The sequence below is a fragment of the Saccostrea echinata genome, unplaced genomic scaffold (genome assembly GCF_033153115.1).
Source record: "Saccostrea echinata isolate AGI-Se365-2 ecotype Australia unplaced genomic scaffold, CSIRO_AGI_Sech_v1 ptg000012l, whole genome shotgun sequence".
Lineage (NCBI taxonomy): Eukaryota > Metazoa > Mollusca > Bivalvia > Ostreida > Ostreidae > Saccostrea > Saccostrea echinata.
The window spans coordinates 6,621,741-6,649,702 of record NW_026889761.1 but is presented as its reverse complement, the minus strand read 5'-3'; the positions used below and the strand labels follow the sequence as shown (position 1 = coordinate 6,649,702).

General features: G+C 32.7%; 1 protein-coding gene across 1 annotated transcript; it reads left to right on the top strand.

Annotated features, from left to right (window-relative positions):
• Positions 1-1,995: 1,995 nt before the first annotated feature.
• LOC133185735 (GTPase IMAP family member 8-like) lies at positions 1,996-26,874 on the top strand. Its single transcript, XM_061321035.1, has 2 exons — positions 1,996-2,788; positions 26,013-26,874. The coding sequence occupies exons 1-2, from the start codon at positions 1,996-1,998 to the stop codon at positions 26,864-26,866; spliced, it is 1,647 nt and encodes a 548-aa protein (XP_061177019.1). The 3' UTR covers positions 26,867-26,874.
• Positions 26,875-27,962: the final 1,088 nt, after the last annotated feature.

The following is a 27,962-nucleotide window of genomic DNA, read 5'->3' as shown; positions in this document are numbered from 1 at the left end:
GTAACGTTCGGAGCATTTTCATGGCATTGTGAATATGACGGTGAGTGAAATATATACTTTAAAAATGAGAAATTTGTGAATTTTATTTTCATTATCGTTTTGTTCAAACTTAACAAATACAATAATATCGTATTTTAGAAAATGGAAATCAGCAATGCAGTATGAGTAGACCTTCTGGTTGGTATAAATGAGCTGTTGCTAAATCGCTGAGCAGAACATTCGACACTCATAAAGTTAAAAGGGAAGATTCAACACATATACACCTTCCTTCAAGGATTTTACAAATAGCAAAAAATACTGCAGTGGATTGAAATGAACGATTTTATTTTAAACCTTAACAGTACTTAAAAACTCTCAATTAAAATTAGCGATTTCAGAGATTTGATGTTTTTCGCCGATTTCTTCCAACTTGTTTTCTTTCTAATCTTACAGGCACATGGTTATATCTTATATCACTACGAAAAAAATGCATGTCGTGTTAGATTTGAAGTTTCTTCGATACATGAAGGGAAGGTTTAAAGGTCAAGAGGCTCCCTTCCACCATGAACATTTAATACACTCCCTTAATGTTTGTTTGTTTGTATGTTGTTTAACGTCCCTCTCGAGAAATTTTTACTCATATGGAGACGCCACCACTTGCCGATGGAGAGCTGCAAATTTTTGTCCTATACTCGGCACTTACGGTCATTGAGCAGTGAGGGATCTTTTTCGTGCCAGCACCTACTGCGACACGGGACCTCGGTTTATACGGTCTCATCTGAAGGACGTCTCCACGTCCCACAGTGGGATTCGAACCCGCGACGTAAGGATCAACTCCTTACGCCTTACTCTAGAGCAGACGCTCTAACCACTGCGCCACGCGGGCGACCACTCCCTTAATGAAAAAAGAAAATATTACACTCTAGCACAATTAAAAAAAACAATGATATATAATGGAGAAAACTTGACAAAATGATGGAAGCAGAGTTTAATCGAAATTCCAGTTCTCAAATGCTAGTTTTGTAAGCAATAAAAGGTCCAGACATTCAATGAAGAGGTTTGCAGGAGACTGTTCACCTGTGTTCGCCTGTCTCTCAGTCCATATTTGAGAACGGATTACTAAAACTTTGAGGGGAGTGTCCTAGTACATGGACGAAACTTTTACAATTTTGCATGGATCGACATAAAGATGAAGTTGTCGAATTCGTTTTTGTGTATTTTGCATAAAGTTACTTACAGACTTGGTATCTTAGGTACTCTTGCCATCGGTGCATTTATGCAGTCAAAGGTAATAGAAAAATTGTTTCAAACATTAATAAAATAGGTTTATGCTAAACAAGGTCTGACCGTTCACGGTATATCAGTCGGTAGAGCGCTCGTTCAGTGATCGGGAGGTTGTGAGTTCGAATCACGGCCGCGACTGACCTAAGTCGCTAAAAAATGGGTAGCAACTGTTCCTTCGCCATGCGCCCGGCACTTTGAAGTGAAAGTTGCGGGTCCTTTGGATGAGACCTTAAAAACTGAGGCCCCGTGTCACGGCAGGCGTTGGCACGATAAAGATCCCTCACTGCTCAATGGCCATGAGTGCCGAGTAAAGGTCAAAATTTGAAGCCCTTCACCGGTATATGGTGTCGTCTCTATGAGTGAAAAATTCTCAAATGGGACGTTAAACAACAATCAATAAATCAATCAATGAACAAGGTCTGATATTTAAACTTATTACCGGTAGTAGTATAATACTTAGAAGAAACTAATTAAATTATACCTTTGACATTGCGTTGATATATATCTTCGTGCAAAAAAGATGGGGTGCAAAAAACACACTATAGTTTCTTAAACAGAATTGTGACTGGGCGAATTTAAAACGGGGCAAATTTGTTTGCTTATTTTGTAATATATTTTATGCAGGTATAACAAAACTGCATTAGAAACTTTGAAAACTCTGAATAAATTTTCAGAATTGCTCATAATATCATACAATATGATGCATACCTTTACTAATACTGTGTAGTAACAATGATTGGTATTAAATTAATACAAAACCTTAGTTCCTTGACTGCAGGTATACCAGATAATGAAATTCGAATGCTGCTTATTGGAAAAACCGGAGTGGGCAAGAGTACAACTGGAAACACCATTCTCGGATTCAGAGCATTTGACACAAAGACCTCTGCCACATCAGTTACAAACCAAGTCCAATTTAATTCTTCTGAACGCTTTCAGAAAAATCTTCTCGTTGTTGATACTCCGGGTCTTTTTGATACCAATAAAACAAATGAAGACGTAAAACTTGAAATTATGAAGTGTTTTGGAATCACTTCACCAGGTATACATGCTATTCTGTTAATTGTTCAAATTGGAAGATTTACGGATGAGGAGAAAACTACCGTCGATTTCTTCTTAGAGGTATTTGGAAAAGATGTCAAGAATTACCTCATGGTAGTGTTTACCGGTAAAGATAACTTAGATGATGAAGGCACATCGATAGAAAGTTACGTCGAAACATACGATAGCAAATCTAGTCTGAAAATCCTTCTAGACGAGATAAACGGCAGATACACAGCCATAGGGATGGGGGGAAACACAATCAAACGCGAGAACGAGGTCAAACAAATTATCAAGATTATTGAAGACATGAACAAAAAGAACAATAATAAAGGTTACACGAATGAGATGTACGAAAAAGCCGAGGCTATACATAGACAGAAGCAAGAAGAGTATGTTAAAAAAAACATGGAAACCGGCAAAGGGTATACAGAATCTGAAATGAATAAAATGCGCTTGGACGCTAGAAAGGAAGAAAGAATACGTATTGTGAACAACAATCAGAGCGAAGGAAGCTTTCTCTGGGTTTTTGCATCTGTATGTGCATTTATCTTAGGCAAATACTTAGGTTTCTTCTAAGGTATTTCAATTGTTTCTTCTAATTAGATGTGTAATTGCAGTAAAATCGAAATCATATGGTTCATATATGGATGTTTTACTGACTTCAACTTGAAATATGGTGGAATAGAAGACTGGGCCCTTTGGTCATTTTTATTATTCTATTGAGATGTTTAGAGAGCAGAAATTTTTTTTCAAGCAGTTTGGTTGAATTGAAATTGCCATTTTATTTTTGAGCTATGTATATGCATGTTTTCTTTTTCAAAAGTGTAGCAGGTGAGAAATAAAGATAAGAAATTATGGATTTAAAGTCGTAGTATTTTTCTTGTTAAAGATGCATTGTATGAAAAGCATCTTTCAAAAACGTTTTGATATATAATTCAATAACCTAATCAACGAGAATGAGTCGCACCAAGAAACCTTTAGGTGTTTTCCAGAAACACACTGTGTATGATTTTTATTGAATGTTATTAAATGAAATATAAAGATAACGAACAGTGATCAAGCTCAAAGTCCAACAGAACAATACAAATTAGGAGCAGAGCTAACACAGACCGCCCAAAATATTAGAGGTGGGGTCAGCTGCCATGGAAGGAGTTATAGCATCCAATGTTGGTAGGTCACAACCCGCCGTGTGCCCCTTGTCATGATCGGCAAACTGAAAACTTCATTGACATAGAAAAAAAAATGGCCTAACAATTTGTATGAGAAACGTCATTCAGTATTCGACTTAACGATGGAAGATCATTAAAGATTAAAATAAATATATGGGTGGTCAGCTTTTTATTTGCTATAAGCGTTATAGTTCAGGCATTTGCCTGCAAAAAAAAAAACAAAAAAAAAACGGATCATCATTTAAAATTTGACATTCAAATAGACATATGATTCTCAAACCCTCTATGCTAATTTATTATCCAACTATCCTTCAAAAGAGATTACAGTCTGTCTTAAAACAATTGTCAGTCTACAACGATTCTTTTTGTATACCGAGCTCGATGTATTGTCAGCGTATTCAGTAATAACTGTATAGCATACCGTTTACAAATTACAGTGTCATGAGCTCATAACATGTGATACATGTATAAATACTAGTTATCAAAACCCTGCCTAAAAAAATTCAAAAGACACAAGTTAAATCAACGTACGGGGTATTTTTACAAAGTACCTAGAACAAAGAACAAGTGGAGTGTAATGCTGATAATTTCCATGTTTTATGGGAAACAGTGCAGATACTAAATAGCAAAGACTTACCACTTAAATATCAAAAATATCCTTTGTATCGGCACAACGAACTATTTTGTAAAGTAGGTCAAATATCAAGTTCAGTGGTCACGAGATCGGTAACCACGGTATTTTACAGAAGCCAAAGTGCCAAGCAATTTATGTGCAAATTATCAAATCCTTACCTTTTACAATTTTCAAGATATAGGGTGTGAAAGACGGACAGACAGACATGCACCGGATAAAATGATCCCTGAGTCGCACTCTGCTCTGAGTGATTATTTGGCTGTAAAGAACTTGCATAAAAAATACAATTAAACATGTTTTAAGAGTACTGTGCAACAAATATTCGAGAAGTGGTGTATATCAGATGTGGATACTTAAAAATTCCAAGGAACTTTTGGAAAATTTGAAATCACAAGATTTTACCAAAATTAACAGTTTAGAAACTTATGACTTTTCAACTTTATACACAACCATTCCCCACGATAAATTAGAATCCAGGCTTTCTAATATCATTGACAGCTGCTTTTTCAATAAAAATGGAACTCGTAAAATTACTTACCTTGTCATTGGTCATTTGCAAAATTATTTTGTTAAAAAAAACATTCTGATTGTACACACAAGTACTCTGAAGTTGACATTTAAAAGATGCTTGAGTTTCTGATTGACAATATCTATGTGGCTTTTGGAGACCAGGTCTTCCAACGATCTATTGGAATTCTCATGGGTACCAATTGCGCCTTGTAGTTAGCAGACCTTTTCTTGTATTCATATGAAGCAGAGTTTGTCCAAAATCTTATACGTGAAAAGAAGAAAACACGTGCTGTGGCCTTCAACTCGACATTTAGATATATCGACGACCTATTGTCAATTAACAATGCTTATTTCCATTCTTATGTCAATACGAGATATCCCGGTGAGCTTGAGATAAAAGATACTACAGAGTCTGACATATTTGTTTCATATTTGGATATTTTACTTGAAAAAGACGTTAATGGTAATCTAACAACAAAGCTTTATGATAATTTAAAACGTGATGACTTAAACTTTTCAATTGTCAACTTTCCTTACTTATGCAGCAATATACCTTCATCACCTGCATACGGGGTTTATATCTCTCAGTTGATTCGATACGCAAGAGCATCCATAAAAAATACTATAGTAAACTATAGTTAACTATAGTTAACCAAAGTACCAAAGTAAACACTTTGGAACTTTGATTCACTATAGTAAAAACTTTGGAACTTTGATTTACTATAGTGAAAACTTTGGAACTTTGATTTACTATAGTAAAAACTTTGGAACTTCGATTTACTATAGTAAAAACTTTGGAACTTTGATTTACTATAGTAAAAACTTTGAAACTTTGTTTAAGTACGATAAATCCCGTGTAATTATGTTTTTGATTCCCATTCTTTACATTTTATGATATTTCGAGTTTAAGATTCATAAAAGCGTTAGAGGACATTTTAAAAAAACCCGACCCCTCCCCTAGAAGAATAATGTACAAAATATGAATTTTAATGTTAAGGTTGCTGCTTGCGCCGATAAATAAACAATATTTATTTCAATGTATTTAATTTGAATGTTATGCAGATGTAACGTAAGTCTTATCTATGGAGAAATATAATATATTATGAAAAAAAGTGTGTCATTTATAATTAAAATATCTCCTTCATCAACTTCAGTCAACATGTATTTTTTTAAAATTTATTAATGTAAATATTGCATTCAAATTAACTACTTTGTATATTTAAACAAAAATGTACAGCAAAAACCAGTCCCAACCAACTCCATAATCACCCCCCTCCCCTAAAACGGCTAAATAATAAAAAAGAATTAATAAAAATACATAGGTTGTTAAACAAATGAAAAAACGTTGAAACTTTGATTAAGTATAGGTAAAACTTTGAAACTTTAATTAACTATAGTAAAAACCTTGGAACTTTGATTTACTATTAATAGTAAAAACTTTGGAACTTTGATTTACTATAGTGAAAACTCTGGAACTTTGATTTACTATAGTTAACTATAGTTTACTATAGTATTTTTTTGTTAGGGATGCTCTACGTATTACAATTTCTAAAACGAGGCAAATTATTGACAAACAAGTTGATGAAACAAGAATATGAGCAGTCTCGTTTAAATTTATCATTTCGTAAGCTCTACGGTCGATACAATGACCTTGTCAGCAAATACAATTTATCATTGAATCAAATGCTGACTGACGTTTTTCATACTAATTGTTAGGCCATTATTTATATTGTCGGCGGATTTTTCCGTTATTTCCTGACCATGACAAGGAGCAAACGGCGGGTGTGACCGGTGTCGCATAATATTTGGTCCGCCTCGTTTAAAGGTCCGAGGGGACCTAAGACGATAACATATAAGGTCCGCCTTTTATAAGAAAAGGTCCGGCCCGTATAAGAAAAGGTCCGCCTAAGTTTAAAGGTCCGGGTGGTGCAAAATGTTTTAATCTTGACTTAAATACATAAAATTAAAGAGAGTTTGTTTACATCATATGAAGAAAGATTAAGGATTTACCCTAGCTGTTGTGTTTATTTTTTTGTACAATATATCTCTTAGGGCAGGGATTGCTACTCAATGTTTAGTGTGCTTTTAGCAATACCGTTTAGGGCAATGATTTAAAAAAAAAATGTCGCATTTATTGGGCTTGTGTTTGTTTTTCCCCAGCATTTGCTTTGTGTAAATTAGGACGATTAAAGGTGTGAAATCTGCCGGTGTGTATAGGCAATAAAACAATGGGGGTGTGAAGTATTCGTATACCTGACAGGTACCCGCAGGTAGAGCCCGCGGCAGATAGCAATGATAATGTAATGGTCAAGTGTTTGCTTTAAATCAATAGATATGAATTCTCTATTTTAATAAATTATGCGAAGAACAAATTATAATACTATTATGATATTCATGCGTACACATCAAAATTGTGATATAATTATATAATTATATATAGTCTATTTTTATTACAATATTTAAAGAAATTTCTTATTCCAAGTGTAGAGTTTAATACTAAGACCGATAAAAAATAAAAGTATGTATATGCTTCCCTTTAGTTTTAACACTTAACTTGTTTTCAGTTTATAATAATATTTTGCCCTTTATTTGTGGATAGGGTAATATATAGCCTTATGTATTCGATCTGTATTTACTGCAGAAAGAATATATAGCCTAATGTATTCGATCTGTATTTACTGCAGAAACAAAATACATGTAATGTTAAAGCTTAAAACAGGTAATTCAATATTGAAAACATATACATCAGATTTAAAGTATAATCATGGTTTGGATTTAATTCTTTCTTATAAAAATATCACTCTTCCTCGTCATAATGAACTACATTTGAAATAATATTTCATTTTTGTATTTTTTTTTTTTTTTTTTTTTTTTTTTTTTTTGCCAAAAGAAAAAGAAAGAAAAAGAAATTACACATTTTACTGTGACTATAATAGACAGACTGTGGGATAATCTAGCAGGCTGTATTGCATGACCGATTAAAATTTGAAATCATTATCGTAAAATATTTTCTTTTATTACCGACATGAAGCATTTTGGGCAAAGTTGAATGTCCAGTTCTATAAACAAGTCATTTATGTATCTCACGTCTGTATGAACGGGGGAAGGGGGAGGGAACATCAGTTGATCCTCTTCCTTTGTTTTTTGTGTAGCAAGGAATTTCTATTTTCTACATTAATTTGTGCTATAACCCCCCCCCCCCCCTCCCAAATGCACCCAGAAATATACTGACTGATTGTTTCTGGGGACGTTGTCAAGCGTGCGTCATATTTCCCATTTCAAGCTACATGATATGTACATTTTCGTGATGTCGACTAGAAGCGTTTCAGTTTTTAAATCAAAAATATATTTCTTTTATAACACGCTGATTATTTATGATTATTTATTTTATTCATTTATGGAAAGTGGCAACTCACGGTTATCCGGAGAAAAAAGGTAATTCATGGGGTTTTCCATCATGAGAGTCCAAGCTGCAGACAGCTCAGTATTACGTTACGCTACAACTCCATACCAAGTAGTCCCGGAGAATAAATGACACTGTATGGAGTATGACTGAGAGTCATACTCCATACTCTCCGGGACTTCTTTCCCTACGAATAATGATATGGAGTAATACTGAGTTGTCTGGAGCTTGATTGAGAGTGATCTCCCGTGTAGAATTTTCTATGCGGTGAAAACCAATAAAGTGTATTGTTTAGTACCACTACACCTGCTCATGAGTTTTTGAAAAATTCTTTACGAAAGCTAGGAACTTTGCCAATCTCCTTAAGTTATCCTTTTCGAAGTCCTCAGTCATTCTCCGTGGTAACCATGGAGGAAATAATACAATCGGTCTCATGTAGTCATGACAGAATTTTTGAAGTTCGATTTTCATAAATGCTATACATTGCACATATGTTGTTTCGGATATTACATAACAATTTTGAATAATGATTATACAGGCGCGGATCAAGAATTTTTCCAGGGGGGGGGGGGGGGCGGGCGGGGGCATCCCAGTCCAAAAAAAGTCAAAAAAATTTCTAACCCAAAAATTTCTTGACAAGGAAGAAAAAAAAAAGTAAAATCCAATTCCATTTCCAAAACGTGAAAAACATCTATTTCGTGGTGGTGATGGTAGGGTCCACAGTTTTCTAAGGGGGCCCAAAGTCATTTTTTATTTACTTAAGTATATACTTTTAATAACTCTGCAAATTCCAGATGGGGGGGGGGGTTACCCCCGACTCCCCCCCCCCCACCCCTAGATCTGCGCATGTTAAATGAATAATTTCGGTAGTGGCTGGAAAAATTTCCGGTAATACGCTGCATCTCAGGTGAGGAAGAGGGGGAGGGGTGGCAATAACACCTTTAATTTTCCATCTGCTCCTTGCGTATCAATTAAGTACGTAGAAAATAAACACCATCTGGTGTATCACAGATTTCTTTTTACTTGTCACACAAGGCATTTACCACATACATTATGTACGTAGTGTTGATGAACCCCTTTCTTATTTTTAAGGTGATTATTTTCCCAAATCATTGTATGAATACAGAAACAAATACTCCCTCTTTTTCATGCTATATGAATCAAAGTTTATAGATACGGATACAGTACAACCAATGATCATTCTAACATAACATTTTTGTGATATACATGGATAATAAATCTGAACATATCTTTTGATTGTATGTGGTGAATATATTCCAGATAAATATACATTGTACTACCATTATACATTCAGATTCGTCACTGCCTTTTATAAAAGAATCGTCCTACGATTTTCCAAGACCTTGATATAAAATAAGAGGCCCATGGGCCACAACGCTCACCTGAGTCAATAAGGCCCTGCTGTTTTTCATAAGCAAATTTATTCTAACATATCTTCCAATGTAAAACATTAATCACTATTGTGACCCCACCCTACCCCAGGTGTCATGATTTTTATAGATATAGCGCTAGCCCCACCCTACCCCTCGGGGTCATGATTTAAACAAACTTGAATTTACACTACCTCAAGATACTTCTATATCAATGTGACTAAACATGGCTTTGTTGTTCCTGAAAAAAAGGTTTTAGAATTTTTTCCATATACATTCACATGCTAAACCCTGATAGTGCATTGTGGCCCATCCTACCCCTAGGAGGTCATGGTTTGATTGATTGATTGATTAGGGTTTAATGCCGAGTCGGCTATATTTCAGCCATATTCCGGCGGAAAATTAATTTTATATGACCTGTTATCATGGTTTAAACAAATTTGAATCTACAATACCTGAGGATGTTTCCATATCAATCTGACTAAAGATGGCTTTGCTGTTCTTGTGGAGAAGATTTTTCGATATATATATCCTATGTAAAACTTTGATCCCCCATTGTGACCCCACCCTACCCCGGGGGTCATGATTTGAACAAACGTACATCTACACTAACTGATGATGCTTCCATATTAATATGACTAATCATGACATTGTTATTCTTAAGAAGAAGATTTTTGAAGACTTTTACCTAGATATTCCTATGTAAAACCTTAATCCCCCGTTTTGATCTATCTATTACAAAGAGAAAATTATAGACAGGTTTTTTTTTCTGTAGCATGAAAAATAGAAAAAGGGGCAGGGCGGACCTTAAAACGCAGTATAATAAAAGCCCCGCCTTCTGTATTTCAGATATCGTACTATTACAAGGCGAAAACTTTGAACAGGTTTATTTTCGTAGCATAAAAACTAGAGAAAGAGGCAGGGCAGACCTTAAAACGCAGTAAAATAAAAGGTCCGCCCTCTGTTTTTCAGATATTTTACCATTAGAAAGCAAACATTTTGGACACGGTTTATTTCCGTAACATAAAAACTAGTCAAAATGACAGGGCGGACCTTAAAACGCAGTATAATAAAAGGTCCGCCCTCTGTTTTTCAGATATCGTACTGTTAGAAGGCGAAAAATTTTGAACAGAGTTTATTTTCGTAGCATACAAACTAGAGAGAGAGACAGGGCGGACCTTAAAACGCAGTATAATAAAAGGTCCACCCTCTATATTTCAGAAATCTTACTATTACAAGGCGAAAATTTTGAACAGGGTTTATTTTCGTAGCATAAAAGCTAGAGAAAGAAGCAGGGCGGACCTTAAAACGCAATATAATAAAAGGTCCGCCCTCTATAATTTAGATGTCTTACTGTTAGAAAGCAAACATTTTGGACAATGTTTTATTTCCGTAACATAAAAACTAGTCAAAACGGCAGGGCGGATCTTGAAACGCAGTATAATAAAAGGTCCGCCCTCTATATTTCAGATATCTTACTATTGCAAGGCGAAAATTTTGAACGGGGTTTATTTTCGTAGCATACAAACTAGAGAAAGAGACAGGGCGGACCTTAAAACGCAGTATAATAAAAGGTCCGCCATCTATATTTCAAATATCTTACTAGTACAAGGCGAAAATTTTGAACAGGGTTTATTTTCGTATCATAAAAATTAGAGAAAGAGACAGGGCGGACCTTAAAACGCAATGTAATAAAAGGTCCGCCCTCTATATTTCAGATATCTTACTATTGCAAGGCGAAAAATTTGAACGGGGTTTATTTTCGTAGCATACAAACTAGAGAAAGAAACAGGGCGGACCTTAAAACGCAGTATATTCAAAGGTCCGCCCTCTATATTTCAGATATCTTACTATTACAAGGCGAAAATTTTGAACAGGGTTTATTTTCGTAGCATAAAAACTAGAGAAAGAGGCAGGGCGGACCTTAAAACGCAGTATATTTAAAGGTCCGCCATCTATAATTCAGATGTCTTACTGTTAGAAAGAAAACATTTTGGACAAGGTTTATTTCCGTAACATAAAAACTAGTCAAAATGGCAGGGCGGACCTTTAAACACAGTATAATAAAAGGTCCGCCCTCTGTTTTTCAGATATCGTACTAAGGTTTATTTTCGTAGCATACAAACTAAAGATAGGGCGGACCTTAAAACGCAGTATAATAAAAGGTCCGCCCTCTGTTTTTCTTTTTTTTCCCACATACATGTATCTCACTTACAAAGCAAATATTATGGAAATGCTGTAAGTTCCTATTGTTTTTTTTTTCTTTGTTGGTTCGTGTGTTTTTCCAGGGTAAAAAGATAATTAGGTTTTTAATTTTAGGATGGACGCTAAATTAACTTAGAAAACTCTTGGAATGGCCTAATTGTGCATAAGAATTGCATATATACTACATGTAGTAGTGTACATTTTTCATTTGATATGCTGACAAAAAGTAAAAACTTTAATGTCAATTACATGTAATTATCCTCTCTATGTACGTTTGCAGGAGATGTGTCTACTGTATTGTATATCTATATGCAACCATAAACATCTGTCTGAAGGGACCAAGGATATATATTATTATTTAATTAGTAATGTTGATGACGTGCAACAAGAGAACTATAACCCCCCCCCCCTCCATCACACACACATAAATAAATCAAAGTACTGTGAGTACTGATAGACGGTGGCATGAATGATTTTGTTTGATTGTTTGTTTGTTTTAATTAAAACGTCCCTCTCGGGAATTTTTCACTCATAATGAGATGCCACCATTGCCATTGGTGGGCTGCAAATTTTATATCTATACTCAGCACTCAGGGCCATTGTGCAGTGAGGGATCTTTTTTTCTGGCCAGCACTTACTGCGACACGGGACCTCAGTTTAACGGTCTCATCCGAAGGAACGGTCTCCACATCCCGCAGTGGGATTCGAACCCGCGACCTAAGGATCGACTCCTTACTCCTTGAGTTGAACATATTTTATTGACAAAGTCAAAAGGATCGGACACAAGTTCAGAAACTTAGATAGTCTTCTCCTAATACAACATTTTGTTAAAATTGCCAAAATAAAAAACATATATACATATGGTCTACTACATATACGTAGTTATAGAAAGAAAAAAAAAAGTTTTAAGTGTACAAGTATAACTTGAATTGGTAAGAAGAAAATTTTTTAAAAAGTAAGCTTATTTTGAAAAACGACCACATTCATTTAAGAAAGTTTGAATGGTTTTGAAAAGTTCAACATTTTGTTCAATAGTAAGAGAATCATCTCCCCATAACATTAAATGTACATCTATAACATATAAATAATTAAATGATAAAAGCTTATTCATTAAGGAATTCCTTGCTTTTACATAATATTTACAAGCAAAAAACAAATGATATGCATCTTCTAGTAGTCCACAAGAACAATTAGGACTGGTTATTAGGTTACAGCGATATAAGTCAGACTTTAAAATACAATTATGTCTTAATCTTGTATGAATTATGTTCAAAAACCTTTTTCCATATGAAAAATATTTCTGAGGTTTTGCAATACTGTTGTGCAGATAGTTTTTAAAAATTTTGATAGAAGTTGCCTCCCTTGTTTTAAGACTAAGGGAATTCCACTTTCTAACTGTATCAGGAATAAATGATTTATTATATAGTTCTAATCTGTATTTTGGCAAAGAATAATTTAAGAAATTCCTGGTAGTGTATCCTGAAATATTGCCTCTTGTATCAGGTACTAAATTTTGTAAATAATTAGGTACTAAATTATTGTGCATTTTATACATTGTTATTAATTTTGCTCTGTTTCTTCTGTATTCCAATGGTTCCCAACCTGTTTCCAAATATAATGAATTTCTTGAAGCAATAATTGTAAGCCCAGTAACTATTCTTGCAGCAAATAATTGTACTTTTTCAAGATTCTCAATGTCTGTTTTTGTGCATCCAGACCAAACTTCAACAGCATATTCAAGTTGTGGTCTAATAAAAGATATATACATCTGGGATAGAATATCTCTTGACACAGTAAATTTTAGTTTTTTAAGAAGCCCCAGTTTTTTGTATGCTTTCTTTATAATGATATCAATATGATCAGACCATCCTAAGTTGGACGACAGAAGTATCCCAAGATGTTTGTGTTCTGTAACATATTCCAATTGGCAATTGTCAAAATATAATTTAGGAAACTGCTGCATATTTTTTGAATTAAAAAATACGGCTTTGGTTTTCTGTGGGTTAAATTTCAATAACCATTTCTTTGACCATTCATCTAGTATTCTAAGATCATGGTTAAGATTTTGTTCAATATGATTAATATTATCTGAACATTGTTGTAAGGAATTATCATCAGCATATAATCTACAAACAGATATCATATTTTCAGCCACATCATTTACATACAGTAAAAATAACAAAGGACCAAGTACTGAGCCCTGAGGAACTCCAGCTTTTACATGTCCTACAGAGGAAAATTGATTTCTATACATGACTTGTTGTGTTCTATTGCTTAAATAACTATCAAACCAATCTAGCATATCACCATTGATTCCATACATTTTTAGTTTGTAAATTAAGCCTTTATGCCAGACTCTATCAAATGCCTTGGATAAATCACAAAACACCATACAACAGAATTTACCTTCATCAATACTTTTTACTATAGAGTGGTATGTTTCTAAAAGTTGATATACTGTGGAATGACCTGGTAAAAAACCTGCTTGATATTTATAAAATATATTATGTGAATACAAGAAATTGTATACATGTTTAAAAATGATTCTTTCAAAAATTTTGCTTATACAACTCAGCAAAGAAACTGGTCTATAATTTGTAGTGATGGAAGGGTCATCTTTCTTAAATAGTGGAAGAACATGTGCTAGTTTCCAGCAGTCTGGAAAAGTTTTTAGTGTTAGGGATTTGTTGAATAGTATACACAAAGGTTTTGAGATAGTGTCTTTGCAAGATTTTAACATTTTATGGCTGATGCAATCAGGACCTACTGCTTTATTAACAGGAATAATAGAAATTATATCAATAATTTCCTGTTCTTGTATTTTTATATCCGGAAAATTATCCTTACATCTAGACACTATATTTGGGAGCTCCTGATTACTGTCATCTAAGACTGTAATTGATGTGAAATATTTGTTCAATAGTTCAATTTTATCTATGTCTGAAAATGCAAAATTTTCAGTGCCATTGTTGGCTGTAAACTGAATAGGTGGAATTTCGTTTGTTGGTTTAATGTGAAAAGTGTCTTTCAGTAACTTCCAGTATAGTTTTTGATTGTTCAGACTAGCATCCTTGAGATGAGAATCTATATTGTCATAATAGTTTTTGATAGCATATTTTTTCATGTTATTAAACTTATTCCTTACCTTCCGAAAAATTTCCATATCGGATTCTCTTTTTGTTTTTTGTGCTATTTTTCTTAGCCTATTGCGAATACGCAAAGTTTTCTTTAGAAGAGAATCCATCCATGGTTTATCATTTGGCCTTATGGTTACAGTTTTTTCAGGTATGCATTGGTGAATAATAGAATTAAACTTTTCCGTGAAGTTTGCTGTTGCAGTATTAATGTTTTCTGTAGCATCAATAAGGCTATTCCAGTCGCATTGTAGGATTAAATCATTGAGGAGTTTTAAATCTGCTTGCTTATAGTTCCAAATTTTACGTTTATATGCCGCATTAACATTGGTATTCTGGTGAATATATATATAAGTTGCTTTATGATCACTAACTGTATTACTAACGTTCAATGTTCCAGAATCATGTACATGTATATTGTCACTAATAATGATAGGATCTATAAGGGTTTCTGTATTGCAAGTAATTCTTGTAGGTTCATGTATGATATTTGTTAATCTACAGCTGTTCATTATTGTATGAATCTCATGTGAGTTGTTAACTTTTAAGAAATCAGTGTTAAGGTCACCAAGTACTACAATATTGCTGGAGATATCACAAGCTTTTTCAAAGGACCAAGATAGTTTTTGCCAAAAGACACTATTAGTGTGTGGTGGACGATAAATACAGCATATAAGTAGATTTCCCTTTACTTGTGGTATTTCTATCCAAATGAGTTCAGTATTAATTGGTTCTAAATCTTCTCTTCGACTAGCCTTAATTAAATTTGAAACATAAATCATTACACCTCCACCATAAGAATTGCGATCTTTTCTAAAAAAATTCTTAAAACCTTCTATGAACAAACTTTCATTTGTAACATGTGTGTCTAAGTGAGTCTCACTAAAACATAGTATATCAAAATCTTGAACTAAATACATTAGGGAATCAATCTTATTTCTGATGCTTCTAATATTAAGGTGCAGGATATCAAGAGAGTTTGAAGCAGGTGGGCCTGGGTTTGTTTCAATATCACCAGATAGCAAAAGAATGACAAACATGAATAATTGTGCAAAAAAATTAATTCTGAGAGACCAAGATGACATATTTTTATATTGTTTTTTGAAGATACTGGATATGAATAGCAAAATATCTAAAAGTGTAGTAGATTTTGAAACTTTAAAAGCAGACCTTGACAGTATATTATGACATTTAATGTAAAAAACCCCAATCGCGGCACGGTGTTGTTGCTTACTCCTTGACTCTAGAGCAAACGCTCTAATTACTTGCCACTGGTATGAATGAATTAAATGAAATAAAATGATATGAGAATCTGTAAAATGATATGGAAATTATGAAAGTTTGTTGCAATGTTTCACAATACATGTATTTGATGAGTTATTTTATATTTGCGTCAGTATGATGAGGACATGTATTAATTGAAGTTGTTAAACAATTTATTGCATGAAATTTTCTACATTTATTTAGTTTTATTATGAAATAATGTTTGAAGAAAAAAAAATGCGCTGAGATGCAAGAAACGAAAGCTTGATCATTTCAATCTTTTTTTTTTCATTAATTAATCCTTAAAACAATTCATTTTACCCTAAATGTTAAATTAAGGGAATCAAAGATCTATTATATTCATGTGGTGACCGAACATGTTTATTTTAAGATAGCTTTCTATACATGCATATGTGGTTCCATTTAGGCGCTCTTCCAAGTTAGATGTGCGTTTTTTTTCTGTTTTTTTTTTTAGCAGAAATGTGTTTGAGATATTTGAGGAACAATTAATAAACCTATTGTGAGTTGCAGATATGAGCGACTATCAGTAAATTCCGAATTCATTGTACCTTCTTCGCATAATTTGAAAATGCATTTCAGTGATATCAAGTATCAAATGAAAAAGTTTAATTTTACAACAAAAAGTGTCATGAAATCGTGGTGTTTTGAAGTTAGAAATTGTGATTTTATAATTTAAAATCTTATACTCAGTGGTTAATTATCAAATTTTGCTAATATGGAGTAAAATTGAACTCACAATATTTTTTTTTTAAACAAAAACTAACTTTTCTTAAAATATATGGCAAAAAGGGAAATGATGAATCACTTTTGGCGTTGTACTGTAGATTGTGCGACATAAATCATATGCTGAAAGATAATGAAATAGACTTTATCTTTGGATTCCCATTTTTGCCAAATTTCCACATGTAGGAGAAGACTGACCTAAATTAAGTCAACTGAATTCGCAAGAAAATCCTAATATTTCATGTACATGCTTTTGTGTAGCTTTTTTCTTACACTTTTTAAAGGGTAAATTCTATTCGAGGCACGATAGAATTTTCAAATACAAATGAAATACATTTGTACATGGGTAACTTTTATTCGTCACAGTCTTATAATTATAGCTTTGATAAATTAGCATCCTTTCAGTAGTTTTTGTGTCCGAGATAATTAGGCAATGACTTTTGTTTTTAGATAGAACCGAAATTAACTTTGCAAAATGGCATCGTATCTGCCTTCAACAACTCTCTTTTATGTAAACTTTAAGAGGACGTGATTTTTTTTTACATTCCGAAATGAAATATATGGAGATAACGAACAGTATTCAAGCTCAAAAGTCCATTAAACAATACAAAACAGGAGCAGAGTAAACACGGACCTCCAAACAAAATATATCTTTTTCTAATATAGTATCGTCAACAGATACTAGAAATTCCATTAATCAAAAGACACCGTAAAATTTCAATAAACTGTATAAGTATTATTGTATAAAAAATCCACAAAACGTCTCAAATAAAACATGCAGTTCTGCAACAAGGAATATACGCAGTCCTCGAATCATGTTAACTGAATTTTCGGAAATGGAGAAATTTGGGGATCGACGCTTTCCATGCATAGAGTATCTCGTAATTAGGGAATACCAAATTGGGAGCATCTCGTAATAAGCGTTTGTCATACATCCAACAGCGAATTAAGGACGTTCGATCCTGAGCTTTTGAGCAGATTTTGGTCAGGACCTTTATTTCTAAAATTCTGCATCATTTTTATGTTCTAACATTGAATCTGGATTCTACAATGCAAATTAAACTATATCCAATGAAAAAACCGCGATGAAATTCCTTTAAAATAGGATTAAGCCAGGAACTATATTTTGTGGCGGAAGGTTTTTTAGAAGAAAATGATCAATTTTTCCCTTTTGAAATATATACAGTACTGTTAAGTTTAGATTACTATTTTTCCATGCTGGTTGCACATAGAGCTGTTTTTTGCAGTGAAATGTTTTATGCTGGCTCTGAAATATTTAATAAATTTTTTCTTATGAATTCTTTCATTATATTGTGACAAATATAGTAAATATATTCTGAAAGTCCAGGAAAAAATTGAGCCAATTTTAACATAAAATTAACACTTTTTTAGTAATATCTAAAAAATTAGATCATAGACCCCCACTTTTGTTTTTCTTTCCTGAATATATAAGATAACTTTGATCAATCTGCTTAAATTCAGCAAAAGTTTAAGACTTTAAAATAATTTTCTTGCTTTCTAAATTTTTAATGCCAGAAAAATCATATTTTGTGAGTGCAGAAAGGTCAAATAATTCATTATGCGAAGCAATTTGAAACTTTTTCTTCGTCACAATTTTAATGCGTCTTTTTTTAAATAGACTAATAGTTTATTTTGTCCCATGATTTATTTGGATAAAAACTTTGGAGGGAAAACGTCGAAGATGTGATTTTTGATTAAGACACAAATATCAGTGCAAAAAGGTCAAATTAAATGTATTGTAGCGCCGAAAGAAGCATATTGACCCCCATTTTTTGTTTTGATTTTTAATTAAGCTATGTGTGTAGAAACTAAAAATATACTTGACAAAAAAAGTTTAAGACTTTAAATATCAGGATCCAACCTCGTTAAGAAACCGCCGAGAGTGTGTTGGTTTAACAATAGTTATTTTATTTCCTAAGATGGTAAGGTGTAATGTGAAACCATTATTCATAAATATTTTCCCCAGATTTATTTTACTCAATAAATTTTATTGAAATTTTACATTTACACAACGTAAAAAAGGATGTGTATACGAACTAACTTTTTGCATTTGTTTCATGTTCAGCAAACTTTATGTACGAATTGACTTTTGTGGTTAGCATACAAATTGACTCCTTATATACGAATCAGTTTTTGTACGAATTAACATTAAGTCGGCGTAGTTTAATGAATATTCAGAAGGCGAGAAATATTAAAACAGCAAATATCAGGAATTAAACTTTGCGCCCATCAACAAAATGTCATTGAAATAACTTAAGAACCATGTACATTTTATTTTCGAACATCGAAACGACCCCACTTTCATTATTTTGTCTCTGCAAAAATCGCCGCTAGGGTCCCCGTGTTTTTACACTGTTGTTTATTCATAGCCCAGACCAGCAGCAATAGCCTGTGGCTATAAATAGCCACCGTCTAAAAAGAAGTAGCCGCTTAAAGTCGTAGAAAATCTAATTTAAACCAAAATCAAAATAAATATAAAAAATATTAACAAAAGAACACGACTTGGTGGTGATTTATGAATTTTTATATCAGTCACGATCTCAACAGATACTTTCCTTTTTATTTTAGGTGGAAATACATGTCAAGTTGCTCTGTAAAACCCCTCTGTAAATAGTATGGGTAGATAAGATTCTCCCTAGTAAGAAGGTGGAAAAGGAGAAAATTCTGTACTGAAGCGTACTGAGTATTTCCTATGGTAGATAATAAAGCCTGGGTTGTTTCTTCCAAGCTCGCTGCATGTCATTACCAAAATTTTGCATTGCATTTCCGACATTTTTGTTTTCATTTTACAATACAATCAACACTAAGTCTAGTAAAAATACAAAGTTTAGTAATAAAATGCAATAATTTCAATAATAAAACATGCAATTTTTGATCACCAAATTTTAATGCCCACTGAATTATATGTGTTTGAAAGCACCGAAAAACAGAATCTCCTCAACTTTGGTTACTTTATTCCGTCAAACATAGTTTCTGTATGTCATAAATTCTATCTAAACCTTTCTGATCTCAAATTCAGTCTGATTATCTTGATTTGAAAAGATGAACAAAAATTCACAACTTACACTTACATGTGTCCTCGGACATCGTCGGAAACCCACGGCTGATTACGCTTCGTTCCTCTCTCCATGGAGAGAGGAACGAAGCGTAATCAGCCGTGGGTTTCCGACGATGATCCGAGGATAAAATCATCATAAGATTCTTTTAAATATAAGCAGAACTTATTATTTGGAAATCAATGAATTATTCTTGATTTATTCTTTAAACTTTTTATAAGGGAAATTTCAATTTTGTTTTCATTGCCGGAAAAGTACTTTATGATGATAAATGTCAGAGATGAAAATTTTAAAACGTCAGAAATGAAAACTACAAAATGTAGGGAATGAAATAAACAATATTTTTAAAAAAAATTCCGGAAATAAAATCCTATGCTAGGCTCATTTTTCCAAAAGGGGAGGGGTCTTTAAACCCAAGCTCGTTTTTCCGGGAAAAAATATTAATGCGGGAGGAAAGTCTACAACATCAGTACTTTTTAAACTATTTGACATGTATCAGCATAATTTTACTTTACCCCACCCACCAAAATTACAACAACACCATTTATAATCTTTTCCTCTTTTTGGGAAGGGGGTGTTTTATTGCTTAAAATGTTCAACTCGATTGACTTTGGTTTGATTTTGCCAATTAATGCACATCTTCCTTAACCAGTGTTAACCCCGGGGTAATATCAAGTAGAATGAAATAATCGTTAGTCTTTAACTGGATAAGAAACGATGGTTATAAAAACACGGGGGATATGCGACTTCAAGTTTCGTCAGGTGAGTCAATAGGCCTACCCCCCAAAGCACAGACATGTTGTTTTAACAACAACGGGATAGGCTAGTACACCGTAACACAAGTCCCTGTCAAAGTGACCCTCCAATTATTTTATAGTTAGGTACAATATGAATCGTAAGAATTATGCATAATTATTATTAATGATATAATGAAATATCTTTCGAAAGATATGAAAATTCTTTTTGGGAAGTGGAAGTCGAACGTTGTTAGGAAAGAGACTGTATTCAAATGATCATTGTTGGACTTACGAACACCATAGTTACATGTATACTGAACAATGTGCCAGTGGAGGTATGCGTATTATATATATGTATTTTTTTTATTTTGCAATGATAATATTGATATCACTTAAACTATAAAAGACACATGTCGTACATGATTTTCCCATAAGGTAACTCGATCAACAGATCTTTGCATCTTTATATTTTTTGTTTTGTGCACTATCTGTGAGGTATGCATGGTATGTACTACGATAAGGAGCTAACAGTTAATCAGTGCTAACATCGAATTTTGAATAATTTTTTGATAGATAATTTGAGGTTTTGTACTGAGATATATCATAGTATTAGAAATATAATTAATTAAAATTGGCTAACGAAATACAGCAACTAGCGAGATATCGCAAGACTTGATCCTTCTAGTATATATACAATGTACATACTTGTACGTCCCTGGAACTCCATTTTGCTGGGAGGGACACTTTTATAACAACTATACCTTAAATAATTTAAAAAGATTAATAAAGCAAATTAATTTCGAATCAATAAAGGAGAAAAATCTGCATATTAAACCGAAGGCGGACCTTTTATTATAGAGGCAGGCCGGACCTTATATGTTATCGTCTTAGGTCCCCCCGGACCTTTAAACGAGGAGGACCAAATATTATGCGACACCGGTCGGCAGGGGATGCTCACTCTTCCATGGCACCTGATCCCATCTCTGTTGTTTTGAGGACCGTGTTTGCTCTGCACCTGCTTTGTAATGTTTAATGGACTTTTGAGCTTGAATACTGTTCGTTATCTCCATATATTTCATGTATACAAGATAAAAGAAGCTAAAATTTGCAATATGATAATTATTTCACTATACCATTACTAATGATTAAATAAAATATCTTTACGAACTCCCAATTGTGTTAAGTTGTGTATTTTTGTTCTGACTGCTCTAGATTTATATTATACTTGTAATCTTAAATAGCGTATGATAATTTACATAAAAGTTAACTGAACAAATTATTTAGATTAGTGAGAACATGCATGCAAATATTTGTTAAAATTAAAAAATAAACCTTTACGACATTCAGATGGAAAAATAATCAAACTGATCTATAGGCTAAACACCGTCACGGTAAAATTAATGTTTTTATTATTTTTATCTTTTAAATACAAAAAACATTTTTATTGAGGAAAAACATGGGCCTCGACAAATGATTTATGCATGTACTGATCATGAATTAAAAGTTGTCAATGAGCAAAGTTATCTTACCCTTCAGCCATTCAGTGCTATTACATTACATTATTTCTCTTTCACCGAAGACAAATTGACTCTTCCAGGAGTATAGAAATGCACAAAAAAATACACAGACGGATTCGAATAAGGATTGCATGTGATTAAAAGTTTCATAAACAAAGGAGGGAAAGTCCTGTATATTTTACATCAGAAATAAGATTCTTTATTGTGCCATTTATTGCTTTTTTCTAAAATTCCGTTAACAAAATTACAATATTATTTGTTTGCGCTACATTAGCTGGCTAGCTTTCAACCCATGTAAAAATTAATCTTTAATCTGTCCGACGCCTTGATGTTAGGAAATGAACGATTGTGTATAGTTTATAGGAACTCAATTCAAAATTAAAAGCTTCATTGGGATATGACGTTGGTAAGTACGTATTAAAATTTCCAGAGAAGCCCCTTAGCTACAGTTTTCACAGGATTTTGTCACAGGACCAACAATTTTTTTTTTCTTTCAAATACTTTTTTTTTCAAAATAATCAAATAATAACCACATCATGCATACCTCAGAAAAATAGCTTTATATTTTAAAGAATATATTTGAAAGTAAAATGAAATTTTAAAACTGACTTTAGATCTATGTATAATGAGAAGTACCGTTTATAAAAATAAGATTCTGAAGAATACTATTAGACTAATTGTTCATAGAACAATTAAAGGTCTTTCCATCTTCTCTAAATTTAATTCATCTCTTTAACTTTACAGATAAATTCCATGAAAAAGAGTGACTAAAAAGCTACCTTTGACCTTGACCAATTGTTCAAGGTGAAAGGTCATGAATCAAATTGCAGTTGGTCCCGTATTGTACGACTTGCCGTTTAAGAGTTTTAGGCTTTAACGATAAGAACAAAGAAGTAAAAGGGCAATAACTCACATGGGTCGTCAAATACTTTTGCACTAAATAGACAATGGACAAATCTTCATTTTTTTTTTAGCATTACATTAATATTATTTAGTGGCGCAGTGGTTAGAACGTCTGCTCTAGAGTAACGAAGTAAGGAGTTGATCCTTACGTCGCGGGTTCGAATCCCACTGTGGGACGTGGAGACCGGTCCTTCGGATGAGACCGTATAAACCGAGGTCCCGTGTCGCAGTAGGTGCTGGCACGAAAAAGATCCCTCACTGCTCAATGGCCGTAAGTGCCGAGTATAGGACAAAATTTGCAGCTCTCCACCGGCAAGTGGTGGCGTCTCTATATGAGTGAAAAATTCTCGAGAGGGACGTTAAACAACATACAAACAAACAAAAAAACAAAATATTATTTAAAATTTATTATGTCTTTGAATTATACCTTATTCAACTAAAATTTTATTTTTTAAAATTTTTTTTCATTTTTTACCATTAATACACATTTTCTCGTTACATTTAAGCAACGTTATTTTCAATACTTTTGTATTAAACATTGTATCACGGTTGCTCTGTTTCCAGTTCAATAAAGGTTAAAGGAAGAAAATATGCAAATTTTAGTAACAAATTTATAAGCATTTTCTTTTACTTATCAAAAAAGGGGAAAAAGAAAAAACACCTACTGCGATACGGGACCTCGGTTTTTACGGTCTCCTGAAAGAATGGTCTCCGCGACACACAGTTGTTTCGAACCCTCGACCTTAGAATCAGCTCCTTTTCTTTACTAAAGCAAACGTTCTAACCACTGCGCTACGTGGGCTATCAAATATTTAAACGATTGCTTAATTAAACAATTTCTTGTTCAGTTTCATTAAAAATTGCAAGTAACTTAGGTCCGTCGCCGTATTCACTTTTTGCTATTTAATGGTTCTTTATCGAAAACGAAAGTAGACTGTTAATTAAATTTACGATAATTACTATTCGATTGAAATCCAAATATAGTTTACGAACATAATCTTATACCTTATGATTAGAGGAGTAAGTATAAAATCTGGTGCTGGCTTTTCAAAAATTAATTAATTTATAAGTTTAGCATTACTCTGAGTACCTATGTTGATAATCACAAGATGATATATCATCCATACATACATTAAGCTGGACAATGAATTACTCTAGCATTTTTTTCTCTCTCACATCTTTAGATCAATAGTCATTGATATAAGAAATAATGGATTTATCTATTATTCTTATTTTAGACGAGAATAATATTAAATCCACATTGTTTCCCGAGATCATTAGATATTATGTACGACATTATCTGAGTCTTTGTATAAAACATATAAATAGCATTTACAAATATTAATCAATTTTCTGAAAATCCGGAAAGCTATTTTTAAAGTGGTAAATACAGGAGTAAAAATAGAGCAAACAGATGTGGAATAATTCAGTGCTGTTTTCATTTTTTTACTCTATCAGGAACATAGGGAGAAAGTAAGTACCTTCTCTTATTATTCTTGAAAATCAAATTTTGATTAAAGTCAACAAAATTTATTCTTTTACGGTCATGATTACAATAAAGAGAAACAAGACCTGGTAAATAATTAAAGATTACAATCTCTTTCAAATAAGAAATTACGGCGTGCCGATTAGCACTTTTGGAAAACGATATAAATTTGGAACTCTAAAGCATTACTTAATATCATACTTTTCAACAAGTATTAACTTTTGGGAAAGTAAATATTTATGTAAGGACAGATGAAACAAAATATATTTATAGCTGAAGGCCAAGTTGAGCTCATATTTTTGAAAATTTAAAATGATTTTTACAGAAAGGTATATCTAAACCTACAAAACTACATAACAACAAACACAAATGTAAATGTTTTTACATTATAATTAAGTGTTTGCATTGTATTAGTTTCCACGGAACATCTCAATAAAACATGTCATTTGTAGCACAGCTTAATGTACGCTAAGTTGAATTCGTTATATACAATGAACATGGATTGAACAGCAGGCAAAACTGGCCTTTATTAGTTCTCTCCATTAGAGATCAAGGTACCAATGTAACAATTGTATATATTTGAAGTTTTACGAAGACGTGTATTTTAAACTAATTCGTAAGGAGGTTACAGAGTAAAAAATTGAAAAAAAAAAAGGGGGGGAAATGAACAATAAAATTTTTAAAAATTGAAAGAAAAGAAAAAAGGGGGAGGAAAAAAGGTATGCAGGTGTATGTAGGACTTAAAATATTTCTGTTTTCCTAGAAAGTTTTCATTTATTTTACAGACACAAAAACAATTTTAGAAGGCGATGTTTGTTATAACTAGTGAACGAAAGATTTCTTTCCTCGTCGTTGGGATATTCGTATCCGGAGTCTTGGCATCAAGATGTAAATATGACGATGGTAATATGGAAAAGTCATTATTATAAATTGCTTCATTAATTCAATATGATTAAATAATTGAGATTATCTACACCTTTTTTTGACTGCGTCATATTTAATGTGTTACACAGGAAAATAAATATATATTTACAGTTTTCATGAACTCTGTTATATGTACTAAATCTTTTTCATTTGTTGTTTTAATTTCCTTAGTAACTACGGATGAGCATTGCAGTTCCAGGGGGCCAGGTTAGTATAAATATATATTATTACATATTTAATAAATATAACGAATTTTCATTTAAGGTTTATACTTCATTCTTACCTGTATAAAAGTGTTACTTTAACGCTTATGATTTTCTAAAAGAAATACATTCTATATGTTTAATAAAAACAACAATATATATCATGGCATGTGGGGGAAAATGGACAAAAAAGACCAAATTAGCAATTTTTTATAGATATTAAATAGTTTTGTCATTAAGAGTTATCTCTCTTATCAAAGAATCATTGAACCTTGATAGCAAAAAGAATAGCTGTTGCCTCGTGTAAAAAATTTTACATTCAGGTAGTACTTTTTTATTGCGTTATGAATGAATTTATACAAACAGAAAAGTTAATAATTTTTACTTTTCATTGTCTTTAATTAGATAATAATAAGGATAATGAGATACGAATTTTACTTATTGGAAAAACTGGTGTTGGAAAAAGCACGACTGGCAACACGATACTTGGTTTTAGAGCATTCAATGCCAAGCTTTCTGGAAGTTCAGTGACAACCGAAACACAGTTTAATAGAACAAAACGATTCAACAAAAACTTGGTCGTTGTTGATACACCTGGTTTATATGACACGAACAAAACAAACCACGAAGTTATATTGGAAATATCTAAATGTTATGGAATCACATCGCCTGGACTCCATGCAATTATACTGGTGCTTCGTATAGGACGGTACACAACTGAAGAACAGGACACTGTCGACTTCTATTTAAATGCCTTTGGGAAGAATGTCAAAAAATATTTGCTTATAGTTTTCACTGGGAAAGATCGACTTGTTAATGACAATATGACAGTGAAAGATTATGTGAACACATTAAATAAAACTTCAAATTTACGAATTCTCATCGATGATATCGATGGAAGGTATACTGCAATTGGGTATAGGGGCAATCCGTCAGACCGTGAAGCGGAAGTCAAGCACATCCTTGCAATGATTGAAGAGATGGGGAGAAAGAATGGTCATTCTTTTTATACTAATGAGATGTTTAAGCAGGCTGAGGCCCTTCTCAAAGAACGTGAGAAATTGCGAAAAACACAAGAAGGGCAACAAAGCAAAGTTAACGTTGATGCGAGGCATACCACACGAATAGAAATCACGAATAACAATAATCAAGATGGAATTTTATCAGGTTTATTTAATATTGTGTCCTCTACAGTATCTTTTCTTGGCAGAGGAATTGTAGGAACTGCAAGATTCATTGGAGGGCTTCTTTTTGGCTGAATCCAAATTACCATTTCTGTGATGCTCATCGATGATATTGATGAAATATATACAAACATGCATTTCAAAATCGTTTTATAGTAAAATAAAAATAAGAAATTAAAAAAAAGAAATTGGATTGAAAGTGATTTATTCATTATTTCATAGAATTCACTATAACAAAACAAATACGACTAGAATCCAAACATCCTCTTGTAAGAGTGGCGTGCATAAAATATTTGTTTTCCTTAAAACATTACAAGGGAGACGGCAGTCTTTTGATACATTAATTAATTAATAAATCCAAAAAGGATGAGTTCTACCATGAATCATTGCGATAAATGTGATGCACTTGAAACGCACTCTGCATGATTTTTATTTAAAATTATCAAAATAATTGCAAAAAAAAAAAAAAAAAAAACAATCAAAGATTTCGATTATTGAAAACAAATTAAAACCATGACTTGACTTTGAAATTACAAATCCTTGATTTTATTTTAAATTGGAAATTGTTATTGTGAGTTACTAATTTTAATTCAAATTTGATATTTTTATAATTTCACGATCCTTTCTTATCATTTTAAGATCTTTTCTCGTAAAACCAAGATATTTTCCCCAATTTTACGAGATACTCCTAGTTTTTTTCCCCCTTTTAAATGAGACTCATCAGTTTAAGCACTAGTACTATTCTTATATACGAAACAAGATTTTGTAATAAAGGGAAAACATCTCATAATAACGTAAAGGTTTCTTCTTTAAAAAAAGGTTTCTAATTATGATTAACAGATTTTGTTAACTTATAACGATAATATATCTTCGAACACGTATTACGAAAAAAATCTTATAATACCCGAAAAGTTAATGCTTTTTATAAACTGTCATCAAGCCATCATTTTCAAAACGTGCAAATCTTCCAAAAGAAATTTAGAACATATATACACTTAAAGTGTTGCAAAATGAGTTATATGGCTACTTTTATAATTTTAAGACGATAGGGAAAAGGCCCGCAAGAGTATCCCTTCATGTAATTTTTTGTTCTTCATTGAATATTGAGAATTTGTTAAGTTTATCTAGCTGATATAAACTGGGTTTTTTTTCAGCAGTTCATAAATTTATT

What these genes read in the sequence shown, in the direction of transcription:
- LOC133185735 (XM_061321035.1), top strand. Translation starts at nt 1,996, where the DNA reads ATGATTGGTATTAAATTAATACAAAACCTTAGTTCCTTGACTGCAGGT. An exon ending in TAGAAAGGAAGAAAGAATAC is followed by an intron (nt 2,789 to 26,012) that starts GTATTGTGAACA and finishes GTCTTTAATTAG; the next exon opens with ATAATAATAAGGATAATGAG.